This window comes from Rattus norvegicus, chromosome 16, assembly GCF_036323735.1.
Source record: "Rattus norvegicus strain BN/NHsdMcwi chromosome 16, GRCr8, whole genome shotgun sequence".
Taxonomy (NCBI): Eukaryota; Metazoa; Chordata; class Mammalia; order Rodentia; family Muridae; genus Rattus; species Rattus norvegicus.
In genome coordinates this window covers 7,039,375-7,059,678 of record NC_086034.1, presented here as the reverse complement: position 1 = coordinate 7,059,678, position 20,304 = coordinate 7,039,375, and the positions used below count along the sequence as shown (strand labels likewise).

General features: G+C 39.7%; 1 protein-coding gene across 4 annotated transcripts in view; it reads left to right on the top strand.

The window, feature by feature from the left end:
* The first annotated feature begins 3,085 nt into the window (after positions 1-3,085).
* Ankrd28 (ankyrin repeat domain 28) overlaps positions 3,086-20,304 on the top strand; it is a 131,726-nt gene continuing 114,507 nt past the window's right edge. Inside the window, exons 1-2 of one of the 4 annotated variants that reach the window (XM_039094979.2) lie at positions 3,104-3,426; positions 16,834-16,960. In XM_039094979.2, coding sequence (XP_038950907.1) covers positions 16,958-16,960 — 3 coding nt within the window. In that variant the 5' untranslated portion in view covers positions 3,104-3,426; positions 16,834-16,957. Of the gene's footprint in view, positions 3,427-7,597; positions 16,961-20,304 lie in introns of those variants that run through there. The other 3 variants (NM_001427331.1, XM_039094981.2, XM_063275354.1) reach the window with 3 other exon arrangements.

Here is a 20,304-nt window from a genome sequence, read left to right as displayed (position 1 = left end):
TGGCTAAGGCATGGGCAAATGGGTTTAACCACAGTCAGTCTTTATTTGAGTCTTCTTAGGACTTCTGACTCTTTTTATGAAAAGTACTTATTGAGTGAACAGGGCAGTTGGGAAGTATCAATGGTATACAGAAAAAGAGATACATGTAAGACTTGGGAGATGGCACAGCATGAGGACCCAAGTTTGGATTCCAAATCTTACTGTCCAGACAGTTTAGCCAAAACAGGGAGTTCCATGTTTAGTGACAGACATTGTTTGAAAAACAATAAGGCAGAAAGTGATTGAGGAAGACATTCTGTCGAGCCTCTACAAGGTTGCAAGGATACACACAAGCACACATTCACAAACTCACACAGAGGGAGGAGGACAAGGAGGAGGAAGAGGAAGAGAGAGAGATTTTATTGATATCATTTTAGTATTTAGTCCCATTGGTTATGTGTATGATGTAGGCAGAACTTTTCAGAAATATAGTTATCTTATTTATTAATTTATAACACGGTCTCCCTATGTAGCTTCCCGGTTAGCTTCCTTATTGGTTACTGTGATGTATGTAGTACATTTCAAGAACACAGATTTAGCTATCTATCCATCTATAAAAGGGTCTCATTATGTAGCCTCCTGGCCAGCCTATCTGTCTATTTATGACAGGTTATCACCATGTAGACTCCTGGACAGTTTGGAACTTGCTATATTGATCAGGATAGCTTCATCCTCATGGAGATCTACCTGCCTATTATTCCCAAGTGCTAGAACAAAAGGCATATGCTGCCACACCTGGCTGAGCTCTTTAAAATTTTAACAGATGCAAGAATAAGAATATCTTTTAATGTTAATGAAACTTGAACACAAATATTTTTCAATTTATTGCTTAATTATATAGAAGTTTTATTTCTATTTTTTTCCAGAAGCAATAGTTGCTACTATCTCAACAGCTATGAAAATACTGATATTGAATTTGAGTGGTCCTTAAGAATTCCCAGTTTTTCATATTATTATCTTGCTTGATTGTGTGATATGAGTAGGCTTGGTAATATTAAGCTTAACCTTTCTTTTTTAAAAAATAAACAGCGAGGGGTTGGGCATTTAGCTCAGGGGTAGAGCGCTTGCCTAGGAAGCGCAAGGCCCTGGGTTCGGTCCCCAGCTCCGAAAAAAAAAAAAAAAAAAAAAAACAGCGAGTAAGACATACAAGATGTTAAAGTATTCAAGACGGAGAAAGGTGAACCCACCAAGGACTGGAGCACCTTTGCAGCACGATCACACACTCTGTAGTGCAGAGATTGAATGCTGTAAAATACTTTCACCAGTTACTCTTCATTAGAAATTTTCATCACTTCAATCCTAATACACATTTGGTCCGCTATCTCAACCCATACCCTCAAAACCACTTGTATGTTCCCCAAGTCAGTCTGTGCTGTGTTCCTAATCAAGTACCTGTTGTGCTTTTAAATTGTAGAACTTTAACCCAGAGGAGAGCTTACTGAGGATGGGCGTTTGTTCAGTTGTATTAATTGCTGAGTCAACATTCAGTGTTAAACAGGCAAATACACAGAAGAGAGTAAATCTTTCATCCTCGAGGAAGGTAAAACTCTATTTGCTGTAGCACATGGACAATTATAATCACAAAATATTGTAGTAATGTCGTCACAGCACCTTTGTTTTGAAGAAGTCAAAAGCTTTCATACTGCTAACTCATTCACCTTCAATGCCCTGGTAGAGACATGGGAGTGACAGAAACCTCATCATTGGCCAGAGTTGATGCAGAAAGGAATAAATTTCTTTGAAGAAAATGCAAAGCAAGAATCTTTTTTTTTCCCTGACTAAGCCTCTTCCATCAGTTATGAGTATTCCTCCATTTTAAAGTAGCAAATACCATCCATGGTAAAAATGTAATTTTAGAAAAGGGATGTTTCAGCAGAATTATGGCATAGTTATGTTAAGAAATATTGGAAGGTTCTTACTGCATTTGATCTTGCACTTTGATATTTTCTTTTCTTGTGGGGCTAAAGAGTTGTTTTTAATAGCAGCATTATAATAAAGTGACAGTCCTGGCACAGATCCCCATTTTTCTAGACTGCCATTAGGCTCAAATCAGCTCAAATCAATTCTCTAAATTAAGTCTGTCCCAAGAGACACGCCAATGCAGGGAAAAGATGAGATTTGTTTTTGTTTTTTGTTTTTTTTAAACCAAGCCCGATATCTCACGTTTGTGTTCTAACCATCTGTACCTTTTATTAATCAGGGGCTGGAGCCGCCCAGGCTGACAGACACAGAACAACAATCCTCTCCCACACAAGCCTAGAATGGTAACAGTGTGCGGCTGCCTAAGAAAGAAAAGCCTTTTCTGAGCTGTGGGTTGGCGTGGGTGTGTGTGCCAGGGCGAGAGAGTCATTCCTCTTCTTCATCCAAGGATGCTATTTATTGGAAATCCTGCACATCTTTTTGAAAAAATTGATTTCTCTCGAGTGGGAGGCAAAACCCTTTGGATGATAAAGAAGAAAGGGGGAAAACACATGCAAGATTGAAAGGGGCGCTTTGGAGAGAAAAGCTCGGTGGTCCCAACCTGTTCAGGCTGTGAAGGCCACGCCCTTCAATCCCGCGTGCCAGCAGTCCCTCCCCAAACCCCACGTACACGTCTCTCCCAGAGCCGCGGAGGCATTCTCACTCTCGCTCCACGTGCGAGTCCGGTTCCCCGTTGCCCTCGCTATTCTGATGGAAGAAGCATCAGCTCCGAGGTCTCCCTCGCTCGCACCGGTTCCGGCTGCCTTCTCCGCACCTGACTGAGCTGAGCTTGTGCACGCCACCTCCACGTGCCATCCCCGGCCGTTACCCGGTACCCAGTTTCCGTCCCTCCCCACCTCCAGCCCCGGCTCCTCCCACCGCGCCCGGGGCGCGCGCTCAGAAACCCGGCCACCTGGCCCGCCCGCTCCGCGCGCCGCCGCTTCCTGTGCCCCGCCCCTCTCCCGGCGGGGAGGCGGGGCCTGGGCGCGAGCGAGCGCGGCGGCGTGGCCAATGGGCGCCGGGCTTACTCTGGCCTCTCCCCCGCGCGGCCGCCAATCGCGGCGGGCGGTGGTGGTAATATTGTGGAGTGGAGTTTGGATGCCGCCGCGGCCGCGGGCTGGAGCGGCGCGGCGGCGGGGGCTGCCAGGGTATTTCGGGAAGGGGGTGTGAGGCGGCGGCGAAGGCGGCGGCTGCGTGTGGGAGGTGGCTGAGAGGGAGAGGGAGAGAAAGGACGGAAGAAAGAGGGCGGGAGTCCTCGGTGGAGGAGGCGGGACCGGCGGGGCTCTTCGCGGCGGCGGCGGGCGGCCGGGGAGGCGGCGCCGCCCCCTGCCCGCGCTCTCTTCAACGTAGCCGGCCACCTACCCGCCGGGCGCGGGTAGTGGCGGAACGGAGGCGACCGCCATGGCGTTCCTCAAACTCCGCGACCAGGTAGGTGAGGGGCGGCAGGGCGGGATCGCGCCACCGAGGAACCGGAGGAGGGTGTACCCGCGGCGTGGGCCGCCCGGGTGCCCGCTCGGCTCGGTGGCAGCGAGGGAAGAGTGTCCCGGGCCGGGAGCGGTGCGGGCCGTCCGCCTGTCAGTGCAGCCCCAGCTCCGAGAAACCCACGTGCCGCCGGGGGATCGCGGCCCCGGCCACAGGGGCGGGTTCGGCGCTCGCCGCCCTCGCGTCCGGCGCGCTGCCGGGTAGGCGCCTCCTCTTTCCTGCCAGGTGAGGCTCGGGCCTAACAGGTGGCTTTGCGGTGCTGAGTAGGAGCGGTGCTGGCGGCGGCCGTGTCCCGGGGTCACGACCTTGCTCTCGGGTTCGCCGCGTGGGGTGGTTCACGGTCCACCGCACTGTCTCTGCGGAGAGGTGGTGGCGGAAGAAAGCAAACCCACCAGTCCGGATTGATTCTGCTGGAGTCTAGTTGTTACCGTGCATATCCCCAGACTCTTTCTCTTGGCATATTCTGCACCATCTTGGTTTAGTTTTCTTGACTTAGGAAGAGCTTGTCAAAGAACACCTGAAGTGCTCAAAAGACTGACACTTGTGGGCTGGGAAAAATAACACTGTATCTACCAATGAAATCGCAACTATGTCTGAATGAACGCTTGTTACCCTTAAAAAGGTGGGAAGGTGAATCATAAGACTTTCAGGAGATGCAGACGCTCCCCAGTGTTAAACGTCTCTCCTAAGGAAAAGGGAAATTAACCAGTGGAATTCACAGAGTCGTGGGAACCTATTAATGCTAAGTACCTATTTTGCCATTGTTTTTCTGAATAGGAGATACGGAACAGATTTGAAGGGAAAGTTACTTGCATGGATTGAGAAACCATTCAGAAAGAGGACACAGGCTTAACAAAAAGATAGGGGAAAACTTAATATGTTTTATATACTTTTCTACCAATTAAAACGTAAGTTCTGCATCTAGCTAATGTTAATTTCTCATTTCAAAAGCGAATATTCTATTTAAGCTGAATGCTGGCTTTATCGTATCATTTTAGCTGATATTAACAATAGTTTATGATACTTTGAAAAACTGGTTGATAAATTTGTATTTCAAATTATGTGAATAACTTTACTGTTCAGCATGTTACATCAGTTACGCACAGTGTCTTTAAGCTGATTACAATTAAAATATAGTTTCATAATTGTGCTAGTTGCTTTTCAAAAGTGCTAACTAGCTACAGGTCGCTCGGTTACTGTATTAAATACAGTAAAGCCTCTCATTGCACAAAGTTCTGTCAGGGAAAAAAAACCTGTTAATAACAAGCAGCGTTCAAGCCCAAATCATCTAATTCTTACATAGCTAATACCATAAAACTCAAGATCTAGATTTTCAACTAATCTTTATTACTGTAGTAACACTTTGTACCTGCATATTTGTTCTAATCCTTCCTTCAGTTTTGGAAATGTATTTTGTGATTTGGTCATTGTGTGTATTAGGGATTTGGTAGGCTATTTATAAAAACCATGAATAAAAAATAAAAATCCATTTGCATCTTTGCATTAGAGTAACTAGAGTTTTGAAGCAGTCATAACACTGACTCAGTTTTATATAATATTTGTTAATACCCAGTGGTGATATTGATCTTTAAAATGTCGCCTGTAAACTTGAGAATGCTTGACTAAGTTAATGAGATGGCCTCGCTGGGGAAGACTTACTGTACTACTGAAAAATTGGCTCATCTGGTTCTTTTGAAAGACAAAAGCTGAAGAGTCTGTTTTGTCTAATATAAAGGGAATTGCACCTTTTCTTTAGAATCAGTTTATGTATTGATATGTCAAAAGACATTGGAAATGATGATAGAAAGGGAGTGGGATGCAACAGTTTAATGTTTTCCATTTGTATGAAAAGCACATTAGCCGGACAAAGTCGTTTTTGGAGGAAGGGTGAGAAGATCTGGATATGTACACAGGATTTTAAACATGGAAGGTAGTTGATATCACTTTTAACCTTGCAAAGAATAATAAAAAGAAGCTAGACATGAATGAGTAAGGATTTTCTTCAACATTGAAGTCTGAGAATAGTTCTACGTAAAGATATAAAATCAGAGGTGAGAGATGATACTATCAGTAAAGAGCTCACATCTACAAAAGCATGAGAATCTGAGTTTGGTTCCCAAAAACTCCATAAAAAACCTGGGCATGGGTTTGGGGATTTAGCTCAGTGGTAGAGCACTTGCCTAGCAAGCACAAGGCCCTGGGTTCGGTCCCCAGCTCCGAAAAAAAAAAAGAAAAGAAAAAAAAAAAAAAAAACCTGGGCACAGTGGCACATGCTTGTAATCTCAGCGCTGGGGAGGTAGAGACAGGTAAATCCCTGGGCGTCTTAACCAGCCAGCCTAGTCTACTTACTTTTACTTGTGAAGAATGACACTGGAGATTGATTTCTGGCCTCCACTTGCACATGGGCACCCACAGGAACACAGACACATACATGAAAGATACACAGTGAAGACAGATATAAAATCATTAAGCAAATAAAGGAAATTGTCCTCATTCTGTAGTCAGAATATGACAGCATTTATTTTGTGGCAGCATGTAATTAAGGGGATAAGAAAGAATTATTGTATTACTTTCTGCCCATGAGTAGATGAAAATATTTTTTAAATTGTTAGTAAAATGAAACTTTGTTTTCTGTTGATAACAGTAGATGGGAACTTTTTTCCTGAATTACTTTAATTTGGCTTATATAACATTCATCCGTAACAGTGTTAGGATTTTTCTCTCCTGAGGTTATCACTGGCTATTTTTCTCCTTAGGTGATGAAAATTATTCATATATGGTTACATTTTAAATCATAAGCATTATGTTTTATTAAGGAAGGTTGCTGGTCTTTGTTTAGGTTTCCTATTTCAGAAGCTAAATAGCAACTGGCACTTGTATGTAGAAACTGATGGGGAGTGGTGGAGATCATGACCTTAGTGTCAGGCATGCTAGTCACTGCTCAGCCCTGAGCCTTTGTTGTGCAGGTGTGTCTAGTATTTCTGAAATTCTGTTTTCCTTTAGGATATCAGAAGTCCAGATTGTTAGGGAAAAATCTATTTATAGATGTTAGTATGTAACTACCAGTGACAACAGTAAATACTCAGGGTATAAAAGAGGACTAGTATGAAACTAGTGTGTAACGCTAATTCAGATGAGTTGGAGAAAAACTCCAAAAATGGTTCTCATATTAAACCGAGTGTTCTTTGACAACAAAGGACCACAGTGGTCATAAACCCCCAACCCCCTCCTCCCCAGTGTTTTGTGTGTGTGTGCATGTGTGCACGTGTGCATGTGTGCACGTGTGCATGTGTGCGTGTGTGCATGTGTGTTGTGTAGCCAGGGATTGGATCTAGGACTTCTTCCATGATAGGCAGGCACACCACCAACCTGGTCATAAACCTTTTTAAAAATTTAGAATTTGTATACCATAAGATTTACACTCTTAAAATAAGTGGGGTTGTTTTTTTTGTTTGTGGGTTTGTGTGTGTGTGTGTGTGTGTGTGTGTGTGTGTGTGTGTGTGTGTGTTTCACAAAACTGTAATCACCACTAACTCTAGAACATTTACCACTCCAAAAAACCACATGACCATTAGCAGTCATTTTCAGCTTTCTCTTGCTTTCTATGCCTGGTAATCAATATTCTACTTTTTATAAATTTACTTGTTCTGGATATTTAATTTAAATGGAATCATCTAGCATATGGCTCTTTATGTTTTTCATTTGATTCATTTTGCAAATACTTTGTAAATGTCTATTTACTTGTAAAGGTTTATTCATGTTGTATTAATCTGTTGGTCATAACTTTGTATGTCTTTGTATGTATAGGGTTCAAATCCAGGAACCAAGTGTCCATTATGCTAAGTAGACACTTGATCACTGAGCTACATTACTAACCCTCGTCATAAACTTTTGTAACATGCTTAAGAGTTTGCAAAAAAAAAAGTTTAAAAATACTTATACCATTTTATTTGTACCTGAAGTTTACTTAACATTAGTGTTGAATAGTGTTTTTCTGTTTTTTTTCAGAATTTGTTTATAACTGGAGTTAAATTTTGTTTGCAGTAATACTAAAGGGTAGTGGGTTTTAATATTAGATTTTAAATTTTTTCTACTTGTATTTGGTATGTAGGTTTCTTTCTTTTTAAAAAAGATTTATTCTTATATTTATGAGTACTGTTGCTGACTTCAGACACATCAGGAGAGGGCATCAGATCCCATTACAGATGGTTGTGAGCCACCATGTGGTTGCTGGGAATTGAACTCAGGACCTCTAGAAGAGCAGTCAGTGCTCTTAACCACTGAGCCATCTCTCCAGCCTGGTATGTAGGTTTCTTAAAATACTGTTTGTCCCCCATGTAAAAATTGGACCCCTATTAGGTACCTGATTATGAGATATAATTAAAAATATTATACAATACATAATGGTTAGGTCAGTGGTTGGTTTCAGCCCTGGCTATCCTAGAACTTGCTGTGTTGGCCTCAAACTCACAGAGATCTTCCTTTACAGACATCCCCTGAGTAAAGGAATGAAAGATGCGCATCACTATATACTTCAATGTTGGGTGGGGGCAGTTTGTGACAGGGTTTCTCTGTATCCCTGGCTATCCTAGAACCTGGTTTGTAGACCAGGGTGGCCCTGAACTGTGTGTGAACTGTGTGTGGTTACAATGGATGAATTTTTAAAGAATGGATTTAAAAATCTACATAAAAATTTATAGCAAACTTATTTTGTATGGTACAAGTTCTTGCTTGCTCAAGGATCTACTAAGAACTGAGCATGATTAGGGTTTTCTTGAGTAGGGGAAAAAGAAGAGATAATATTTGTGCAGTAGTTTGACTAAGAAGAACCCCTCGAGCTCAATAGATTTGAATACTTAGTTACCGGGGAGTGGAACTGTTTGAAAGTTACAGGGATTTGGAGGTGTGGTCTTGTTGGAATAGGTGTGGCCTTGGAGGATCTGTGTCACTGAGGGTAGGCTTTGACTTTGAAAAGCCCATGCCAGTTCCAATCAATCTTTCTGCCTGTGGATCAAGTTGTAGCTCTGAACTGCTACTCCAGTGGCACGCTCCCACCATGATGATCATGATTTCAGAGGTAAGCCTCTGAGATCGTAAGCACGCATCCAGTTAAATGCTTTCTTTTATATAGGAGTTGCCTTGGTCATGGTATCTCTTTTTCAGCAATAGAACAGTGACTAAAACTTTGAGATACCTTATAATTATGTTTACAAAATGCATGAAATGCTGAAGAACACTGATGCTCGTATGTTCAGGTACTCTGTATTAGAGTTCTCTTTGTTTTGTTAACAGGACAGAAGAAAGAGACACAATCTCTGCCCTTAAGGGTAATATTAGCTAAAAGAGGGGAAAGGCTACATAAGTACCCTTTATGTGAGTTACTTCAAGAGCAAAATGTATAAAGTTGAAGGAAAACAGATTATATTAAGTGAAATGTAATGGACAATTGAAAATTAAAAGCTCATTTTTATCAGTGGCTTTTGAATAACATGTCATTCATGTAATACCTATCATGTTCCGTAAAAGATGGTAACATGTTTCAGAATTCAGAAAGCATCAGATTATAGTCAGAAACTCTTGGGGAAAGTGAACTATTTTAGGTTCACCAAAAGTATATGTCAGTGTCAGAAACAAATAGTTGTGCTTGAAAATGTCAAGAGAAAAATGAGGTGGTAGGCCAGGAAAGAAGATGCTAGGATAACGAGGAGACAGTCTTGCTAAGTGTAGTTGTAAAGGATGGCCAAGGTAACAGTGACCGTGTTATGGTAAGTATTTGGCTGAGAATTTCGATATGGACAGCATAGCTGAGCCTCAAATAAAATCAAATTTCAGCAAGAGTGTACATGTGTGTATGCGCATAGATTTTGGACTTTACTAGGTCTTGGAATGGTTTGGGACACCTAGCATTTAATCACTACGTTTTAAGTTTTAATAGGAATGGGCATGGTGCCTGTAATACCAGCACTTGGACAGTGGAAGCAAGTTTTAGAAGGGCATATTACAAAAGGAAGAGGTGTAGACATCCAAGACCAGTTAAGTAGTTGGTGCTATAATTTCGAGAATGTACATAAAATATTTTTCACAAACAGAATTTTAAATATGAAAGCAGAAATAGAATGGGAGTGAGAACATTTTTTAATTTTGATATTCTCATTAGCATGTGTTGTACAGATTAATACATCTTGTTGTGACATTTTTCATACATGCATATAAAGAGCACTTTCACGATTTCAACTTCTCCATCGCTGTCCATCGTATCCCAGCTGGATACCCTGCTGATCCCCTTGCTTTACTCATGTACTTAAATATCTTTCTTGGATTTCTTTTCCCCCATCTAGATTCTACATATAAGAAAAAACATGGTATTAATTTTTCTGAGTTTGACTTATTTTACATAGCATGATGTTCTCCATTTCCTTCTAAAATGTAGCTATTGTGGATAGTGCTGTGATAAACATGAATATCTCTCCTGTGTGCTGACTCTAATTCCTTTGAATGTATACTTGGAAAGAATATGTTGGAAAGTAAATTATATGTTAACTATTTTTGAGTAACCTCCATATTGATTTGCTGGATTAATTTACTTTCATATCAGTGGTTTACAGTAGTGTCCTTCTCCCACATATTGGCCAGGTTTTTATTGTTTTCTTTGTTGTTGTTTTTCTTTATGATAGCCATTCTGACTGCATAAGATGAAATTTTACTATAGATTTGACTTCTCTTCCCAGGTGACAAAGATGTAGTTGAATCAATTTAAACTTAAACCCCATCTAGCTTATGAATGAATGAGACTCGAACTATGATTATTTTATTTGATTTTGGACAGTTACCAGGGACTAACGTTTAATCTAATTTTCCAACTGCTGGCCTGGTTACCTCCCTCCCAATACTTGCTGTTTCTCCTGGCCATGTGCTCATGGTCACCTCCTCCCATGGTGGCTTCCTCCTCTCTCTGCTTCATCCTCCACCCTTTGTCCTCTGCAAACCCTAGACAGGTGACTCAAAACCCACCAACCTCTAATCCCTCCAGTAGTTGGCTATAGCCATTTTTATTTAGTCAATAGTTTTAAATTAAGGAGCAAGGTTTGTACAACAAAAGCTGGTAAATGTTAGAATTCACTCTTAGGCAACTAGACTTTGGGAACAGACAAAAACTCAACACAGAGATGTTGACCATTTTTTTTCCACTTACATATTGGCCATTTGTGCTTCTTTGGAAACTGTTTTGTTCATTTGCACATTTATCAACTGTGTGTGTGTGTGTGTGTGTGTGTGTGCGCGCGCACGCGTGTGTGTGCGCGCGTGCACAGACACACGCGCGTGTTTCTGGATATTAACCACCTATTAGGTAAATTGCTTGGGCGAGATTTTTCCTCTTGTATAGACTGTCTCTTTATTCTGGTAATGCTTTCATTTAAAAAAATATTTGTCACCAGTATTCCTGGTGATATTTCAGAAACCAGAATTGGATCCTCTGGGACTGGAATTAGAGATGGTAACGAGCCTTTATGTGGGTGCTGGGAATCGAACCTGGGTCCTCTGCAAAAGCAGCAAATGCTGTTAACCACTGAGCTATCTTTCCAACATTTCCCCTTTAGAGAGGGTTTCTTTAATTTAGGTCAGGGGTTCTCAACTTGTAGGTTGTGACCCATTTTGAGAGTTGAGTGACCTTTTCACAGGGGTCACTTAAGATCATTGGAAAACAGGGGCTGGAGAGATGGCTCAGTGGTTAAGAGCACTGACTGTTCTTCCAGAGGTCCTGAGTTCAATTCCCAGCAACCACATGGTGGCTCACAACCATCTGTAATGGGGATCTGATCCCCTTTTCTGGCGTGTCTGAAGACAGCTACAGTGTACTCACATACATGAAGTAAATAAATAAAATCTTTAAAAAAAAAGATCATTGGAAAACACTTAGGTTAATATTTATAACAGTAGCAAAATTACAGTTCTGAAGTAACAATTAAAATAATGTTATGGTTGGGGGTCATCACAGCATGAGGAACTGAGTTAAAGGAGTAGAGAGGTTGAGAAGCGATGTGACAGGTAAGCCTTGCTGTTGTGGAGCTTAGTAAACCAGGTGGCTTTGAACCTCCTCTGCCTCCTAAGAGCTGGGACTAAAGATCTGTGTCACTGTCTGTTATACTCATTTCTTTTGCTGTGCACAAGCTTTTTAATTTCATGTAATCCCATTTACCAATTCTTGCTATTACTTCTTGAGCTAGAAAGTTGTTTCCAATGCTTCTTTCTTGAAATTGTTTTCTTCTAGTAGTTTCAGATCTTAAACTAAGGTCTTTGGTACAGTATACACAAAGTAACAGATGGGGTCTAGTTGCAGCTTTACATATATTGATACTGTTTCTTAGTATCATTTATCAAGAGTCTTCCTTTTTGCTAATGTATGTTTTGGCCCCAGTGTTGAGAATCTCATGGTGTTAAGTTATATAGGTTTATATCTGTGTCTTTTCTTCTTGTCAGTTGGCTTCTGTGTGCTTCTGTGAAGCCTGCTGTCTTTTGATGGTCACTTTGCAGTGTAATTTGTTGTCATTACTTTGGTTATTTGTATTTCCATATGAGTTTTTTGATTAAAAAAAAAATCCTGAAGGATTTTGTTAGAATTTTGATGGGGATTGCATTAAATCTGTAGATGTCTTGGTGATCATGGGGTCATGGTGAGTCTTTTCATCTTCTGTTGACTCATTCTCTTCATTGTTTATACTTTTCATCGTAGAGATCCAGTGAAGTATTATTTTGTTAGTGGTGGTGCTTTGATTTCAGGCTATTATGAAAGAGGTTTTTCCCTGAGTTTTCTCTCAACATATTCATTATTGATGGATATGAAGTACATTTCCCAGGTGACTACCAGTTTTAGTGTATTGATTTTATATTCTGCTATTTTGCTAAAAGTTCTCTCAGATCTTGAGTTTTCTGGTGAAGAATTTGGCATCTTTTAAGTATAGAAACATGTCACCTGCAAATGTGGATGATTTGATTTACCTTTTAACGTTTATATCATTTTTATTCCTTTTGGGGTGCTTTGTTTTTTTGATTTTGAGTCTTGTTATGTACTCCTGGCTGGCCTGGAACTCCCTACCTAGACCAATCTTAGATTTGAAGAGACCCACCTGTCTCTGCTTTCAGAGTGCAGGGAGAGGAGAGTCCTGGCTCATTCGTGATGCTTTTACTTTTCCCTATCAATAGCAAGTTGGCTGTAGAATTTTTGTAAATAACCTTAATATTTTGAGGTACTTTATATTAATGATGATTAATTAATAGTGATTAATTAATAGTGATCTTTGTATTACTAGTTTCTAACAGTCTTTTATGAACAGACATGAATTTTTCAAAGGCCTTTTAGGTTTCTTCTAAGATCACTGATTTCCCCCACCCACCCAACTATGTGTTTGTTAATGTTACATTTATTGATTTGTGTATGTTGAACTATTCTTACATTCCTGAAAACAGATTTGATCATAGTCTCTTAGTGTGTTTTTGTTTAGTCTGCAAATATTTTAATGTGACTTGTTTGTTTGTTTGTTTGTTTGATCAAGGAAGTTGGTTTGTAGTTGGTGGTTCTTACTGTTCTCTCATCTCTGCTGGAATAGTAGATAAGCTTGTGTGCTCCTTCCCTGTCTGTTTTATGGAGCAGATTAAGGAGCACTGATGTTCTTTAAGGATCTGGTAGAGTACAGCCATGATTCCATCTGGTCATATGATTTTTCCTTGTTGAGATTTTCTTTTACTACTTTTGTAATACTGCTTGCTGTTGATCTTTGAGGATTTTGTTGTTTTTAATACCTTCTTGAGTCAATTCTGGCAATTTATTCTAAAAATTTCAAATTACTGGAACACAAGATATCAAAATATTCCTACTAATGGTTCTCTATATCTCACTGGTATTCTTTTCAAAAGCTTTTTTTGGGGGGGTCTTCCTTTTATTAATTCGGGTTATCTATTTTTGCTTATATAAGGGTTTGCTAATCTTGTTTAACTTTTCAAAGAGTGAGCCTTTTGTTTTTTTTTTTTGTTTTGTTTTGTTTTGTTTTTTGTTTTGTTTTTTTTTTCGGAGCTGGGGACCGAACCCAGGGCCTTGCGCTTCCTAGGTAAGCGCTCTACCACTGAGCTAAATCCCCAGCCCCGAGCCTTTTGTTTTTATTGGTCCTTTTTATTGTTACTTTAGTCTCCATTTTATTTCTCTTCTCCGTGATTTTCTTTCTGATTGTGGTTTTGTTTCTCCCAGACTATAATAAATCATTAGGTTATTCTTTCGAGGTGTTTGGGTTTTTGATATATGTACCCATAGCTATAAATCTCCCCTTGACATCACTTTGCCACATCTCAACTGCCTTAATGCATTTTCATTTTTATTGGTTGTAGGACATTTTTAACGCCTCTCAATTTCTTTAAAATTTCCAGGTTCATTTTCTATGTGTTTGTATATTTTCTTAGTTCTACTAGGTATTGAAAGTACTTCAGTATTTTTGTATTTGCTAAAACTTGTTTTATACATCCTAAAATGTAATCTGTTTTGGAGAAAGTGTCCTGGACTGCCAAGAGCAGCATGTATTCTGTGACTCTTGGGTGGGGTGTTCGAGAGATGCCGTGAGGTCCTTAGAACATGGTATAGTTTAACTCATAGCTTTCTTTGTTGCTTTTTATTTTTGTCTAGATAATCTGCCATGAGAGAGGAGTATTAAAGTCACATCTTGTAATATGTAGACAAGTAGTGTTTGTGTGATGAAATTGAGTGCAAAATTTTACATATTTACAGTCATAGCTTGACAAGGAGTTGGCTAACACTCAGTGATTATCTTGCTTTTAATTTTGGTTGATAGTCTGCTTCTTAATATACAAGTATAACCTATTCCTGCTTACTCTTGGGTTCTCTGTTTGCTTGAGATTCATGTACTGGTAAGGTGATTTTCTTGCACACAGTTGGCTTTTGTGTTTTAAACCAAACATATATGTGTTAGGCCAACCCTGTTTATATGTTTTAATTGAAAGATAAAACCTTGCCTCTAGGGCTATTAAAGGCATATACAGACTTTTCTCTTAATCACCTTAGAGGTTTGCTGGTATATTGAGTTTGAGTCTTTACTTGTTCTCATTTGTTTATTTGTTCTCCTAGTGAAGTTTTCTTTTCTCGTGAGCATTAGTGATTGGCTTCCTCTTTGTGTCGTATTGCCAGAAGTGTACACTGCGACTTGGCAGCCATCAGTTGCTTTGCTTTATGCTCATTGTAGGCTTTTTTTTTTTTTTTTTAAATTCCTCCTCCAGTTTTCAAAGGTAATTTTGCTAGATACAGAAATTGTGGCAATTACTTTCAGGATGTGAAATACATTAGTGCATTTCCTAGCCTTTAGGATTTCTATTGAGCATTTTGTTAATTTTGATAGGTAATAAAGAACGGAACTTCTGCCTCGAAGCTTTCAGGATCCTTTCTTTTGAACTCTGGGCATTAACTGTAAAATGATATGGGAAGATTTCTGGTCACTTCTGTTAGGGATTCTAAATGTGTCATATAGTTGGATGTTTCTCTTTCTTTCGACTTTGAGAGTTTTTTGCTATAATTTCTCCTCTCTCCCTTTCCTTTCTTTGGGGATAAAATCTAGCTATGTAGCCCAGGCTGGTGTAGAACTCACTGTGGTGATCCTCGTGCCTCAGACTCCCAAGTGCTGGGAATGTAGGCATGTACCATCACCTCAGCTTTATAGCTTCCCTCTATACCAACGACTTATATTCTTGATATATTCTAAGATCTTGGAGATCTTAGAAGTTGTGGTGATGATACACTCCCTACCTGTTGCTGTCTGAATGTATTCCCAATGTATTTCATTGAGTATGCTCTTTGATTTACTGAGCTTTTCATTACGAGGGGCTCCCACACCCCAACTCCATATGTCTTTGCTGAATTATTCGGGTTGCTGAATTTCTTGTCCAAGTCCCAAATTGACTTTTTTATATTATTTGTTTATTTGAATCATGTTGAGGTCATTGATCATTTTAAAAATTAGATTTTTAAAAATTAGATTTTAAAAAGCACACGCAAGCTTGTGTAGTGTTGGTACGTGCCCCCAACATCTAGCCATGTCCATAGTTTTGAATTTGGTTATTGAAGACGTATCCCATTTTGGAGGGACTCTGATGTCCTTCCTTTTTCATGTTGTTTTGCTGCTGTGGTTGTGCAGTTACTGGGATGTATATCTCTAGGTTTCTATGTGACTGTCTTAGTGAGGAACCTTTTCTCGAAGACTCAATTCCCAGTACTTTTCAGAGGAGAAAGCAGCAATACCCAAGCAAACCGAATATAGAAATATAATAAAACATAATTAAAGACTGCTATATCACTGTTAACCATAGAAAAAGGGCAATGTGGAATAAGCTATGAAATTAAAACCATGAAGTCAGAGTTAATAAAAGAATGAAAGAGAGGAAGTAAAGAAAAAAAGGCAAAAAGAGCAAGAGATAAAAATTTGATTACAAAGTTTAAAAAAAAAAAAACCAAAACCCAAGGTAAACATATTAGATGGGAGGAAGAAGATGCTGGAGAGGTAACACAGAGTGATGGATCAGCCTAGCACTCTCTGGGGTTTAATCTCCAGTACTGTTAAAACAGCAATAATACATAATAAAACAGAGGGATTTGTTTTAAAATTTAAAAAGTACTGAAAGTAGTATAAAGAGAGAAGGTAAAAGAAAACTAGAAAAGGATTCTTTCTAGCTTCTATAGAGACTGCAATCTGCCAGGTCTGGAGGGAGCAGTTAGTGGTCGTTCTCCTCTTTCTCACCGTACTGGTTGGTGCTGTGTGCAGGTCCTCCAGATCAGCCCCTGTGGTTCATTGCTAACGACTGGATCTTAGTTAGATGTTCCCTTCTGTGCTGGCTTAAACGAGCTTTGAGACCCATGGGGCGGCTCCCAAGTTGATGTGCCTGTGGGTGATAAATATCCAAACTGAGGGATCTCTCCAAGTGCATGTGAGAGTGAGGGACACAGTACTGAGATCCACTCTGGAGAGAACTTAGTTATCCCATCAGTCTCAGTGTACAATGGTGACTTCTCAAGCATGGTTATCACTTGTTTCCTTCTAGACACTGAAACTATTTGAGTAAAATGAAAATAGAAAAAAAAATCTTGGAGTCAACCAAGATTGTGTTATTGATACAGCTTTCCCATCCTTAAAACGTATAAATCATATAAATATGATTCCCAAATTTGTGATTATGGATTTGAGTTTTTATTTAAGCTCAGATCACTCCAACATTTTCCTATTTGATATTTCAGTCAGTTACATTTCACTCCAGATGCAACACAATTTATTATTCCTTTGACTGACTGGTTTTATTTTGCATCAGATTCTATAACCAGACTGTAAAGCATACAAGAATGTACTTGGAGACTTGTTGGCAGGAAATCTGGCCAAGCGTTTGGGGAGGTTGAGACAAGAGAATTGCTGCAAATTCAAGGACAATCTGAGCCATGGTGAGTACCAGCCCAACCAGGACGACATGGCAAGGCCTGGTCTCAGTGACATCTCCCCAGCCCCCCGTCAGAAGGGTAGCATATATGGTTGGAGCATAGGACACATGGAGTGTGAGGAAGTGACTGTGGTGGAGAGAGGGTCAGGTCACAGAGAGTCTGTGTTCTGCATTATCACCGAGGAATCCAAAGCAGGCTGTACATGATTTGTATTTTGAATGGATTCTAGAGAATTGATAAAGTACAGGAATTAGTAGGATGTTAAATTCATTTGAAATAAGGTTTGCCTTAGCCAGTAAGATGAATTTTATTTTGGAAATATTAAAGTTGGAACTTGTAAACATTGAAATGTCCTTGAGTAAGCTGTTAAATGAGACCGATTTCATAGAAGAGTGTTTTAGGTACTAATCAAAGTAAATGAATTTATTTGAGAATGAGAAGGGCTCATGATCAAAGAGACTATAATGGAGACCATAGAATGGGGGAATGAAGGAGAGGGAATTCTGAGAAGCCGCAGGAGGTAGGCAAAAGCTGCTAGAGATTGCTTGTCACAGGTCAAAGGGAAAGGCTTTGCCAAGTGGCACCTACATTCACTTGGGCTTTGTTTAACTTAGGCTTAAATTGTTCCAGTTAGAGAAGTAATGGTTTGAGGTCTGGGGACTAGGAAAGCCCCATCTAACGTGGCCCAGGTTGAAAGCAGATTTTCCTTCTATGACTTTGAGTTTATACAGTTAGAGAACCTGAGACAGGAATTACTGTTGAGTCTCGGTCACAATCCAATACATTGTTGTAGACTTTTCTCTGGAAATGCTCTTCTTATTTGCCCAAAGCTCTTTACTACTTAAGCCAGTGTTTGTGTTTATATCAGAATCACTTGGCAAGCTTAAATACAAATTTTTAGAATGTGCATTGGGAGAGCCTAGTTAGACTCACAGACCAAGGATCACTTCCACAGCTAACTAATGTTTACTGCCTCTTCATGTGTGCCTGTGGTGGTAGTGGTGGGAAATTTAGTTCAAGTGTTGAGTGTTACTTTACTTCGTCCCTTGAATAATCCTATTTCCCATTTGTGGCCAGAACAGCTTTAGAAATGATAGGTTCAGATCCTGAACTTTTGTCAGCTTGAGTAGATTCCAGCTTCCTTAGTCTCCTAGGTGATCGATCATCATTAACTTGGAATTTTGGATTTAAGTAAGTGTGAAATAAAAGTAAATGTGCTAACCCTACAGTTGGGAGTCTATCTGTTGTAGCGTCTACATCCATCGATACACATCCCTAGAGTAAATGTGCTAACCCTACAGTTGGGAGTCTAACTGTTGTAGCGTCTACATCCATCGATATGAGTCCCTAGAACACTTGCTAGGGTTACCTGTTGTGCTGTTTGTACCTCACTCACACGACAGACGACAGTTGACTTCCAGCTCTTGTATATTGTTTTCTGTGTAATACCATTAATGGAAATAGATATAATAAGCACCCTGGTAAAAGAAAGTCATGTCTCCTGTCTGCTGGTCCTTGACACTGCAGATACATCTGTAAAGCAAGGCATCCACTTTCCAGGATGGGATGAGATGAAATTAGATATGGACAGTTATTTTAGCCATGAGTTAGAAACATTAGAGAAATGGCCAGTTGCACCCAAGGGTGAAGTTGAACTGATTTCTTGACATTTACTCTAATAGAATTTTACTTACTGGTATTACCTTCACAGTTTGCTATTCTTTTGCCCTTACGCCTTGTTGGAGGGATTGGACCCAGGCTCTTGGGCGCTATCATAAGTTCAACCCTCTTTTCTTTATTTTGGCTCAAGGAAATTAGCATTCTTCCCCTACCCCCACTCCCAGAATATATTCTTAATCTTATATTAACTGAAATTTAGATAATTAATCTATTTGTTTTTAATTCCCGTCCTCTTATATATTGCTTCTATATTAGTGTCTATATGTACTGTACCTGTTAGCAAGACTATAATACTCAGGCAGGACAAAAACCGGGTAAAAATGCCCATTATAGTACTCAGATCAGTTTTGTTTATTCTGTTCTGTTTTGTATGTAGCATAGGCTGACCTTAAACTTAAGATCCTTCTGCCTCAGCTGCTCCAAGTGCAGGGATTGTAGGCATTTAGTGTCGTGCTTCTTAGCCAGAATTCAATTATTGCTTACATGTGCTGTGTACTCTAGCACAACTTTAAATGCTACTTACTTCAGTAATGAGTGAGAACAGTTTCATTGTCATGTCTCAGATTTGAGTATCTGCATTTGGGAAAAGATCTTTTTTATAAAACATTTTTATTGATTCTTTGTGAATTTCACATCATGTACCCCAATCCCAATCATTTCCCCTTCCTTTTGTATTCCCCCCAACCCTTGCAACTTCCCCCCAAAAGAAAATTAAAAATAAACAAAACAAAACATCTTGTGGAAGCTACACAGTGTACTCTTTTAGCCACACATCTTCACTTGAGAAGGTTCATTGCAGTGAGTCATTGAGTTGCTTCAAGGCCTCTGGCTTCTGCTACACTGGATCCTCACCAGGACTCTGGATGTCCTGTTGTTGCCCTGTGTCATGGAGATCCTGCAGCTTTGGATCTACAGAACCAGCTAATTCCATTTTTTCTCCTTGCTTTGGGTTTAGCTTGGTTTTCTTTTTCTATTTTTTTAAAGATTTATTTATTTATTTATTTATTTATTTATTTATTTATTTATTTAATGTAGGAGGACACTGTCACTGTCTTCTGACACACTAGAAGAGGGCATTGGATCCCATTACAGATGGTTGTGAGCCACCGTGTGGTTGCTGGGAATTGAACTCAGGACCTCTGGAAGAGCAGTCAGTGCTCTTAACCACTGAGCCATCTCTCCAGCCCGTTTCTCTTAATTCTTAAGGTAGAAGTTTTTCATGTTTAGTTATAAATTGCCTTCTATTAACATTGTTAATTATATCTTAAGCTTGTGCCGTCTTATTTTTATTCAACCTGAATATGTTCTGAGTGTCTCTGTAATGCCATTTTTGACCTGAGGGTTTGTTTGTCTGTTTGTTTGTTTGTTCGTTTGTTTTTGATTTCTACTTACATTATGGTTAGGGATGTTCTTTGTGTAACTGATGTGGTTTGGAAAATGGTCTAGGGGCTTAACGAGCTTTTTTTTCGCTATTGGATTCTTTCAGGTGCCTTTTGGGTCAAACTAGTTGGCAGTGAAGTTCAAATCTTTATAGTCTTTTCTAATTTCCTGTCTACATTTTTATTATTGCAGATAAGATTGATAACTGCCTATAACCTTTAACTTGGCAATTTCATCTATTATTCTGTCTTTCTTAAAAAAATGTTCCCTATTTGGGGACTTTTTAT